General features: G+C 34.4%; 1 protein-coding gene across 5 annotated transcripts; it reads right to left on the reverse strand.

Annotated features, from left to right (window-relative positions):
• Window positions 1-46: 46 nt before the first annotated feature.
• On the reverse strand, window positions 47-4,394 carry LOC126875189 (katanin p60 ATPase-containing subunit A-like 2). 5 transcript variants are annotated; one of them, XM_050637957.1, is made up of 9 exons: window positions 3,982-4,394; window positions 3,548-3,618; window positions 3,418-3,474; window positions 2,934-3,131; window positions 2,528-2,807; window positions 2,173-2,341; window positions 1,984-2,114; window positions 1,596-1,795; window positions 47-1,445 (listed from the first exon to the last, which is right to left on the reverse strand). In XM_050637957.1, exons 1-7 carry the CDS (start codon window positions 4,042-4,044, stop codon window positions 2,044-2,046), a joined length of 909 nt encoding a protein of 302 aa, XP_050493914.1. In that variant the 5' UTR covers window positions 4,045-4,394; the 3' UTR covers window positions 47-1,445; window positions 1,596-1,795; window positions 1,984-2,043. The 5 variants fall into 5 exon arrangements, with proteins under 5 accessions (XP_050493914.1, XP_050493913.1, XP_050493912.1 ...); XM_050637956.1 differs by having other exon boundaries at window positions 2,002-2,114; window positions 2,528-2,816; window positions 3,982-4,393; XM_050637955.1 differs by having other exon boundaries at window positions 2,528-2,816; window positions 3,982-4,393.
• Between the last annotated feature and the right edge of the window lie 7,595 nt (window positions 4,395-11,989).

Here is an 11,989-nt window from a genome sequence, read left to right on the forward strand (position 1 = left end):
ACGAAACAGAGAATATATTTACGCGAATAAACAAGATTTTACAAAATATTATGAATAATGAGTTTAATAAATAATAAGATTAACAAACGATAAGTTTAACTAATAATTAGATTAAAGATTAATAAGTTTAACGAACAATAAGAGGAACGAATAATATGTCTTACGAATAATGAATTTAACGTATAATGAGATTAACGATCGATAGGTTTCACGAATAATGAATTTAATTAACGCTATTAACAATGTTCCGGGGTTCAAACGAATCCACGGTCAACGGGATAACTCTTTACTATGTGTAGAATAATTTTAAACACAGAATACAATTGCTGAGACACTCGGTAAATTGCTCGATGTATCACTTTCCAAGGCGATCACACGAATGAATATCTGATGAAAATCTTTTTCGCTATCCGACTGCATTTGTTTGTTATATGCTCGCTGGAAACATCGAGAAGGTTCCAATCGTTGTTGCTAGGCAATTTCTGTCAAAAGTTTGTTGTATACTCTTTGGAAACATCGAGAAAGATTCAAACGCCGTTACTAGGCAGTTTCTGTCTGGAGATTGATTCCTAATACAACGTGTGTCCCATTATATCGACATCTCTAAAGTACAATTCTATGCGATTTCTAGGGAGAACAATACAACCGATCCACACCTTCGTCAGGCAAAACGTTTATCCCGTGACCGTGGCTACGTTCGGCGACCAGTTGTCACCTCGAACTCACTTTCGCTTTCACAAATATCAAACAATTACAAATGACAATTGCTTAATTACAGTTATGATAAAATCTAGGCTAAAGCATTAGAAGGCTTCCTCAAAATTGCAAAGGGAAGGCTCCGGTTTTCCTTTCATCTCCGACATATATAATACAAGGATATAATACAACCGAACATTTTAAACTTAGCCTATAGCGTGTGCGCGCACACACACGCACACACACATGACACACACGACACACATGCGCGCACACACATGCGCGCATACACATGCGCGCATACACACATGCACACACATGCGAATGATTTCTCGAACGATAATCCATTTATTTATATTTTTCAATATCTGTCATTACGATTGCGTATTTATTTGTTCCGCGTATCATATTTATCTATTTGCATAACTGTAGGTGACATTTTTTTTAACAATTTTGCTAATATTTCATAACTTTTTAATTCATATTTCAAAGTGGTAACAGGTGTTTCTTTCTTTTCAAGTCTCCTCCATATCGGGCTTATTTCTAGTAGCCACGCTTGCTTACAAAGCAATTTTATATCTGCACAAGAATATCTTTCAGTACATTTTACTATGTGGTTTACAATATCTGTATTTTCTAATAAGTGGTTGCTAAGGTATAATTTGAATATACCAAGTCGAGCAACTTCATTGGGTAATGATACGTATATTTGCTTTTCGAGACGCCTGAGTAAAGCTGCATCAATGCCCCTAATAACATATTTACAATAAATATTATCGTTCTATTATACTAATAATAATGAAGGAATACTTCAAACAACACAATAACATATTTGGAATTTGGAGAAATATTACGATATTTTCTACTTAGAAAACATTGAAATAACGTGATATACGTACCAAGGGGAATTAGTTGTAGCCAGAAGAACTACATTAGAATTCTCATTAGACACTAATCCATCCAATCTAGAAAGAAGTTCTGATCTGAATCTCTTTGCAGGTTCAGACAATATACAGTCTCCTTTATTTGTGGCGATCCAGTCAATCTCGTCGATAAAAATAATTGTAGGCGAATGACTATAGGCAAGTTCAAATAAAACCTGTTCAGTTTAACAAATGTATTATTCATTAAATATTATATTCGAAATTCCTTAAATTCATTGCCTCATCGCGAATATGATATCATTTCGTTTTCCAAACAACTATTCTATTTATATATAAATGACGAAAAATAAAAATTTTATACCTAGAATCTCTCCTTCATAGACAAAGGAACAAAGAAACTTACATAGACAAAGCAACTTACACGTATATACTTCTCGGAATCGCCTCTCCATTTGCTGACCAATCAGCTGGCAGTTATGTTAAAAAAGGTGCAATGGCATTCTGTCGCGACTGCCTTCGCTAACTTCGTTTTCCCTGTTTTGTATATTTCTTGTAAACACGTACAGAAATGAAAAGAATACGAGTATCTTACCTGTACCAGGTGGGCCGTACAGCAAAATACCTTTCCATGGGGAAAACGGGCCATCAAAAGAGATAGGATACTTAAGGGGATACACAACGGCCTCCTTAACAGCGGTTTTACATTCTTCTAGGCCTATAACGTCATCCCAATGTACATTTAATTTGTTTACTACGATCTCCTGTGACGATACAAAGATATACAAAGATAAAATGGCGTCTTCTCTATATTAAGTAAGCGTTACGTAATTTGATATTTGAAGCGTTACCGAAATCACGTCATCGTCGATATACGTTGGACGATTTATCGACGGGAATTTTATCGTTTAAAAGCTTTACGATACGTATATTAATCGAAAATAACTTACGCATGAGACGTCCTCAGCAATCTTTCGTAATTCCGTATTATCTGAATAAAGCTTTTCAATGCATTTCAATATCTTCGATTGCATGGATTGTTCCATTGGGACGTTAAATAGCTCTTCTGATGAACGTCCATCACTCTCATTGGGGAATATTGACGTCACTGTCATTGCGAGATTAATATGATTCGTATTGTCATCAGTTATCTTCTGCTGTAGATTCGTCTCTTTCACAGGCTCACTTCTCGCTTGTTTACTAAAAGATTTGGCTTTTGTCTCAATACTTCTACAAACACTGGATCATATTGTAATACGATACGTTGAATTTGATACGTTGAATACGATACCGTTGAATAGGATACACGTTGAATACCGTTTAAGTTTAATATCGTTAAATAATTTAAATTCTTACGTTTTGCTTGCATTTGTCACTTCCCTCGTCATTTCCCTTCCAGTTATTTTCTTACACAATATGGGATATTTTTGAAATTTCATCTTGTAATAATTTTCATACTCTGCAACGATAATTTCCAAATCGATGTTGTCGCAGACCCGATGTTCGGGAGACAGACGAGCTTCCCGGAATAATACATCGCTAATGTCTATATACCTAAAAAAATGTAGTTTTTAATTAATTATAGTTTTTAACTGATTAAAAATATTTTTCGCAATGACTGAACACTATAAGATAACCATCAAACAACTGTTTTATCTCTAGGTAAGACGGGCAAAAGAATGTATTTACTATATAAATCCTCGAAGATAATTTCTTGTCTTCTGCTCTTTAATTTCCAATTTTTAGATGGATAAGAATAATTTGAATTTATATTTCATATATTTGTTTATAACTAGTTAATCTACATTATCGATTGAGTTATTCTTAACTACTGAATTACCGATGTCGAATTTTCAAATTTGGTTTCGCCTTCTCTTTCCACGATGTCCACTGATTTCTATTTCGATTGGTCACTGACACTATTCAAGAGAATTGGAACTAGGAATATATTTTAATTATAATATACTCACCCATTGTGTTCCAAATAATCACATACAAGGTATAATATGTTGCGATGACGTTCCGAAATACGACTCTCCTCCTAATATAATTATTTTTTCATTACAATAATATAAGTTTTTTCATGTAATTTTTTGTTACATTTGCGAATTCAACGAGTTACACATGATTTTTCATGAAACACGAACGTTAAAAATATTTGATACAGCCTAATTATAAAAATTGTTAGAAGCAAAAGTCATAGATACTATGTGCGAGTATCGCATGAAACGAACAGCTATTAAGAGAACTGCAGCAATATTACAAATCAAATAACAAAACACACACGTCTGTGACGTGGAAATTCTAAAATCTAAAATCTAAAATCTAAAATCTAAAATCTAAAATCTAAAATCTAAAATCTAAAATCTAAAATCTAAAATCTAAAATCTAGAATATTCCTTACCTTTTTTCGCAGATTATAAAATATCTTATTCATACTACCTTGCATCGATAAATCACCGTTCATAGTGACACTTTCAAATCGCCTATCGTTTCTCAATGGATACGAGAATTTCCGTTTATTACTTTAAAAACAACCCGTCCATTACGTTTCTCTTAAAAAATTCTTTCAACTCCGTTGAAAACCGTGCATCAAACAAGAGACAAACGATTTGTTGCCATGGAAATGTTTGGTTCACACATAAGCAACGCACAAATATAATGATAGAATAGCTGAGTGTGTGTACTGTATAGTAAGATGGATGCAACATGGAAATAGAAAGAGAACACCATGTATAGATACTTCCTGTCCTTGTTTAATCAGGCATGCACACTAGTGGACACTGACGCTGCTCGTATACCGCTGTTACATATTTCCTGTACAAGCGCGCGTCGTTAGACAAGGACGGAACATCCTCTCTCTACTTCTCTATCGCGTTTTTAGTTCGCTCACGCGCTCTGTACTTATATCTATTACATTTCCACCATAAGCAGCGGCCGTGCAGTGACTTACAAAAGTTCCGAACGGTTCCATCCTGGGCGGACGGTTAATTGCGTTCGGTACTTCGAGACAGGAAGGTGAGTACAGAATCGCTCCTCTTAGTACTCTTATTAGAAGTGTTATCATCGAATATAAGTTTTTTCAATAAATTCTTATCGTTTTACAATCTTTCTAGAATACAATGACGTCAGCAATCGATCATTTTCGCGAATTTATTGTAAATTAATTGGGGGAATATCTGGAGTTCTTTATCGGTTTCGACTGTAAAATCAGCAACTATTCGAATTTTTCATTCATAATTGTGACGTTTTCGACTCTTCCGTTGCCAAGACCCCCTTGAGAGATTTTTGGCACGTTCCATCACCCTTGTTAAACGAGTGCACATTGGTGGATATATTGATTTTAAAAACCAATACGTGAACGAGGTTTATTATCTCACTGGAACAAAGAAATCCGTTTTATTCGCGAATTTTCCGTGTTTCTTCTTAATTTTCGTGAGTGTCTGGTGCGGAGCATTATTTGAATGAACTTTTCATCGTTCAGATTATATTTCGTTTAAAAAGATTGAAATTGATGTCGAGAAGAAATGAAACAAGGTGCTCGGGCATTCCATCGTTTCCCGGGGAAAGAGAAATATGAAAAAAACGGTCGTTCTTCCTTCTGCCATTTTCGTCCATTACCAAAATGGTATGACCCAAATGTCCCGGGCCGTGAATCAATCAAGCGAATTTTGAATAATTTTTGAATAATATCCAGTTAATAATTTGTGAAACAAATTAATTTCATTTTATTGTTGGAAACAAATTAGTTGGATTTTTCTTTCTTTAGCAGTTTTCGCCGGAGTTGACCTGACGTGCTACTTCAGTTTCCATCTTCGCTTCTCGAAACTTCCAACGTCCTTGGTGTTGGAGTCTCCTTGTCCAGGTGAGTACATAGCTTCTAGATACTCGTCGCTGTTCATCCTTACGAGCCTCTCGAGCTTTAGTTGTCAATTGTTATCGTTAAAGGAAGAGAAGCTCGCGACAGATGTTATCGAACAAATCGTTTCTTCTCGAAAAGTTCGAACTTGTTCGTTGCGTTTGAATATATATGGACGGACGCCATTTTTCATGACATCTTCATGATTTGTCATGTCGTGAGTATAGCTTCTGACTACCACATGTTTGTGATTTAACCACTTGTGAAATTTGACCACTATACCGTGATAGAAAAATATTTCCAATGAATTATAAATATTTTACATTGTGAATTATAAATATTTGTTACAAATTATATCGTACTTGAGGTGAAAATGAACCATATATCTGCTTATGGAATACGAGGTAGTAAATCATTCGAAACATAATAACGATTAATTAAGCACATATACAATAACGTTTACGAATGAATATTGCGAATTATTGTATGGCTTTAATGCGGTATTTAATGTTTTGATTGCGGTCTTTGAAATGGTATCATAGGTGCTGATATAATATCGCGCGAAAAAGGAAAGACCAGTGGTTAATATTGCAGGTGCACCAGTGCGTTGCGCTCGTCGGGGGTGGTTTTGACGCCGGTGCCGAGGAGAGACGCAGAACGTGTTCGATCGACCCGCGAACGTAGCCCGTGCTCATACTGCGACAGAGTTCGTTTCAGTTAGGCTCAGTCGCTGTTTGTCCGTCGACAGCGTATAGTCGCGTCGGCCTACGATTCCTTTTTTCTTCTTGTTTCTTGCGAACTCTCTCGCAACAGCCGTTCTATACGTACGCCGCCAGTATATCGCGTGATCATCGTTCCCGTTGCTTCCCTTACCCTCTCACGTCCTTCGAAGAAGACCACCCTTTGGTTTTTCCTTGTTTGGAGGGAATTCATCGCTCGGACACATGGACTGCGAAGCACGAGGGTTGATCGAGGCATCAGCGTGATGTACTTTTCAGGTTTCATATTTTCTCTATGATACTTTCTAAGGAGAATTTGAAAGATATACATTTTTAGGAAATAAAGGTTTTTATGGAGTCATCGATAGGTTAGAATTTAATTAACTCTCTTATAACAGGTATTCCAATTTTTTAATATATAAATTTAGTTTCCTCTATGGTGTTAGAGAACACAATGCGGGCATTTTATGATATAACGAATATATTCGTATATATTTTAGTTTATTCATTCGTCAAATTTCCCTAGTAGGCCGGCCTGCAGCTCACATGCAGCACTTAGTAAAAATTTGTTTTGTTAGAGGTTGGCTATTCTTCTTGCTATAAGAATATCGTGAAGTCGTATCATATGATAAAGCACCTTCTGAAAGCTAGATGCTCGATAACGAGCCTAATGATTCTCGGTAGTTTGTAATGTCAAGCTTTGAATTGGCGAGATCGCTCTGCTGTCAAACGGCCGTCCAGCGGCGACCACATTCTTTAACCACGTTCAAGGGGTATATCACGCTACAGAAACCATCAAAGGGTTTGCAAGTTAGTTGCCTTTTAGAAGTGGGGCAGTTGGTTGTTACATGTAATCCGTAGTTGCTGGCTGTTCTCCTTAGTCGCCATACATCATAGAGACGACAGTTATAGTCGCCAGTTGTCCTTGCTAATGGTTGCTTGTTGTCGCTAGTTAGTTCTCGTTATCGTTATGTATTCCATCAATCACGCGAAATTTAACGTATGGGAATTTATTCTTCTTTATTCTTTCTGTAGGGAGATTTTTTAAGACGAGGAAAATATAGAATATTTTAAGACGACGGTAAGGTTTGAATTTAAGTAACTGTTTTATGATACAACAAAGTGGAAAGACGATTTAATTTTATAAAGTTTAGGGTAATTTTTTAAAAAACTTCGAATTTAAAAGATTCAAATAGATATCTTAAACGTAATTAAACCCTCCATATCGTAAGAAATTAAATGAAACTGCGCAACAAAGTTGATACATTTAATGTATTATTTTAAACATTTATTTAAAAACATTTATTTAAAATTTAAGTGTAGGCGTCGACGCGCGCGCGCCATTCGAAGCATTTGTCAGTTCGTTACATCTGCGGTAAAAGTTGTAACTACGAAGAAGCTTAACATATGGTGCGTCTCAAGACGACAGTAAAAAGTATTAAGAGATTTTTCGAGATTTTTTCTTTTAAGTTTCCAAGTACTTTTTCTATTTAACTTCTTTTTTTTTTTTTTTGTTGCATTTTCTAACAATATTCGATAAATAGAGACGAAATATGACAGTTCTTAGTTCGGGGATTTATTGGTTCGAAAGTTACTTGAAAAGTGTTTCTGGAGTTCGTGCGGTTAATACTTTTAAACTTTTACCGAGTACGACTTATTCCGTATGGCTGGACAAATCTTTGTTGATACTGTAAGCGTAACTGTAAGCGTCCGGATATTGTCTTGTGGAGATAGAAAAATACACGAAGTATTGATTGAACTACATATTTTTTTAATTCTTTTTTAATTCTTTTAGTTCTTCATATATTGATAATAAAACGATATTCCGCTACTTTGAGCACAATATAGTAATGTTTAAATAAATAATAAAATTTACGCATTTCGTCTTCATGCGTCGATAAGAAAATGCAAAAAAAGTTAAAGAAAGATGATGCGCAGACGCGAAGTTTAGTCAGCAATAATATTTAAAACCTCTAAAATATATTGTACACATTTATTTGCAAATAAGCTCAATGAAATTGAACTGTAACTGTGTTTCCAATAATGTCTTCGATGTATTGCTCGCCATTATGTCGGATTAACAGCTCTAAGTGATCGACCTTAATCACTAAATGTCGGCCGTGATTCAGTGGTATAGCTTTACATATGACGGACATCGCAGGCGCTTGTAAGACGTCCATTGTGAAACGTTTCCAATAGCACCGTTTATGCACCGTTTATGTGATGGTGAAATCTGAATATATATATCGCTGAAATATATATCGCTTATCACTTGAGTCTGACACGATCGTTTTTAAATAGAATCACAATTTTTTATTCTTTACAAAATCAGTCTTTAAAGATTATGTGCAAATAAAATAGATAAATAGATAAATGGTTGTAGAAACTTATAAAACAGATATTACAAGTATATCTAAATAAATGATATATTTATAAATTGTAATATTTGATCTAAAGTTTAAATAAATAAAAGAGATACTCGTGACTTACAATAAACGTATTTTTTTTTCAATTTTTAAACAAAGCAAAAGTGGATAACAATTTTTCAAAATGTAAAAATCAACACAATGGTTGGTTTCTTTAATTAATCAATAACGTTTAAAGTTAATTAATGTCCAGAGTGGTTTGTACATTTTGTATTTCGCCGTATTTCAACGTTCGATGTGTAAATAGAACTTGATGCCTGAAATATCGAAAAAATAATTAAATCCGATCGTTCCGTCGAATTTGCAAATTGTATACTCGTGTAAAATCGAGTGCGCTTGTGTATGCTGATACGAAAAGTGGTAGTATATTTTTCTTTTTTCGATTATCGTTATCACTTTTTGTGTGGAAAAATTAATTCCGTGAAATGGAAGTGCAATCAATACGGCTTATCACGAAATAATAGCACAACGACGGTACATATTGGTATTGACGTCAGCTTCACAAAATTTCTCGAGTATCGCGGTCGACTATTTGGGTTAAGAATTCATTTTCAAGGTTCTACAAGCACGAGTATCTTATGGATATGAAATTTTCAGTGTACATTTTAATAACCATATTCCATATTGCATGCTGCGGTCCAAGAAAAATCCGCAGTTAATATTCTGCTAATCCCTGCTGCTTTTAAAGACCATAAGTAGTCGTCCGTAAGGTTTAAAAGATTTCGAGTAGATTTGTATTACGTATTTTATCTTCTAATTTTTAAAGAGAGGATCGTGTTTAATTAATTGAAAATGACGAAACTGTAATGGGACATTATTATCAAATATTAAACGTGGTTCCATTGGGTACTTTTATGGTCTTTGCGAGATATATATGCATTATACGTTGCTATTGGCAACGCGTAGCGATGAACGATGGAGAGCAATACCTTCGTTATCTCGTCTCGGTTGTGTACATATCAGTAATGCACAGTACTCGTACTAAATATCTTACAAATTCCATACAGATTTTCAGATTAGTTTCGAATAATACCAACACGCCCATGATAGTCAACACTATGCATAATACACTCCTAAAATGTTTCTACAAATATATTTGTCCGAATATTTTTGTCAGCTACTATATCCTAACCACGATTTATTAAACAATATATAGATTTAAAAAAGAATATATAACGATATTACTTGTTTAGGCTAGATTGGTTTAACTTGTATAGTTTTAGTAACTGTGTAAGATCAAACAAGAACTTATCGTTAGTTTGGCGAGATTTGATTACACGAAGCAACATAATTGCTTTGAAACTCAGGACAGAAAACAATGTCAACCGGTAGACGCGTTTGTCTGGTGAACGTGTAACGCGTGAATAATAGATAGCGACAATCACGCGAACGCTAGTTACAGCTGACTTGGCTTACATTGTAGCATTCAAACTAGAGTATACGAGCCGTAAGCACTATTGAAAGTTCAAAGGCCGACTAGTGAGCTTCATCCTATCTCATTTTTTAATCAGGCGATGGATCGACGAATCGTATTGATTTCGAGGATTATTATAGTTCTGTGGAAATTTTAAAGCGCGGTTTGTCTAATCTTGTCTCGTTAGCTACAGACTCTTTGGCGAGCAGCCTGAAACTTGATCCAGTTTCGAGAAAATGAAAAATTCGTTTCTTCTCTTTGCTTCCCTGTTCCTTCTTTCCTCCTTTTTCCCTTTTTACATCGCGTTAAGACCCGTTAAATAATATTGACTGCCGTGGACGCTGGCTGAGAAGTGCACTTTATAACTAGCTTTAAAATCACTGACGTCGATGAGGACAAAGGTAAGTTAGAGGGTCATTTATCTGAGCTGGTGTTATTCGACCTGAACTCTGCAGCTTTTCACAGTTTCTTTCGTTTTTCTTTTAAGAGCAGAGATGTTAACTGGTCTCTTGTTACGTGTAAGAAAGTACGTGTATGTACTAAAGCTTATTTATCACCAATTGGTTGCTCAAAGTCGAGATATACATACCTATATTATATTAATACGTTACAGAAGATTACGCGTTAGTTAGCTTATGAGAATTTATAGTGTGTCACAGATCACAAAAGCAGAATGACTACTTTTTCATAAACGATATATGTATATGAATTGAAAGTTTAACTATTACGTCACATACTTCTCTCGATAAACGTCGTCGAGTGCATATTGTTAAAGAATATTAGCCATTTGAATTCAATAGTTTCGAAGATACTAATGCTTCTGTGAAGTTTTTGCAGGCTGTTAATTTTTTATTCAGATACTACAAATTTTAAATAACTTCGATTAGAAATAAAAATCACATTACATTAACGCGTAGAATGTAACGTAACGTAGATAATGTAAATATAAATTATATTACAAGGAAACAATACGGTAATTGTAGGTAATGTGAAACATTCTGGTTAAAATTGCATCCTTTGAAGGCTAGGACACACAGTACTTACGAAGTAGATTAAGTAGCAAATGGGGTACTTAAGAAAATTCATGTTGTCATTGTTTAATAAACATCTTCAGCTAATAGCTTTCTGCAAAAGCTGGTTTAAGTTATGCTAGCTTATTCCTTATTAATTGCAATTATATTGTTCGTATCTCCTAGAGGATTAACAATCCATTTTTATAATGGATAATAAAAGTAAATTCCTATTAGGTTGTCCCAAGTTTCTTTCGCTTTATAAAGAAATGACAGTTATGTTATTCTATATTATTTTATATTAAATTGGAAAAGTGCTAAAATATTTGATAAAAATGTTAAGAAATTCTGATATTGATTTAAGCGTATCGATTTATCTGCTCTTCATATTTGATCAAACAGAAATTGTTAATTATGATTTCCACTTAAAAGCGGATTGCATATTATGAGGATAAATTATCAAATTCATCTCTAATATACACATTAGAGAATCATTCATAGCCGTAATCCTGTTTACCGCTAACATTCCTGGTACTCAATCATTCATTAGGAGACTGCTCTAGCCGCACAGAATACACCTGTAAATAATTAATCGCCATTAATATTCCATCGACTTTTGAAAATCCCTCATGTGATCTATTTCATGCGATGAGAATATGTATAAATTGAGATTGTGATCGACCATCCTCAGTCGGATAAATCGAGTGATTCAAATTATAACACAAAAAAAAGTTAAAACTAGTTACATTATCTTTTTCAATTTTTATGTATTATTTGGCGGAAGAAACTTTGGTAATTAGTAAGTAAAGTTCACCTCCTTAATGTTAATGATTTTAATATGTTATTAAGCTCAAAGTTCTAAGGAATTTTCTATATATATATACATATACATAACTGTGTGCGTATATATATAATATACGTATAACAGCCAAAGTTCAGCTCTCAAGTGTACGCAAAACTTTTATGTTCATTTTACGCTATACC

Source organism: Bombus huntii, chromosome 17 (assembly GCF_024542735.1).
Source record: "Bombus huntii isolate Logan2020A chromosome 17, iyBomHunt1.1, whole genome shotgun sequence".
NCBI lineage: Eukaryota > Metazoa > Arthropoda > Insecta > Hymenoptera > Apidae > Bombus > Bombus huntii.

Coding starts and splice junctions, on each gene's coding strand:
- LOC126875189 (XM_050637956.1), bottom strand. CDS start 4,044: ATGAACGGTGATTTATCGATGCAAGGTAGTATGAATAAGATATTTTAT. Junction 2,817..2,933: donor GTGACAAATGCAAGCAAAAC/GTAAGAATTTAA, acceptor AATATGATCCAG/TGTTTGTAGAAGTATTGAGA. Junction 2,115..2,172: donor GTACGGCCCACCTGGTACAG/GTAAGATACTCG, acceptor TATACAAAACAG/GGAAAACGAAGTTAGCGAAG.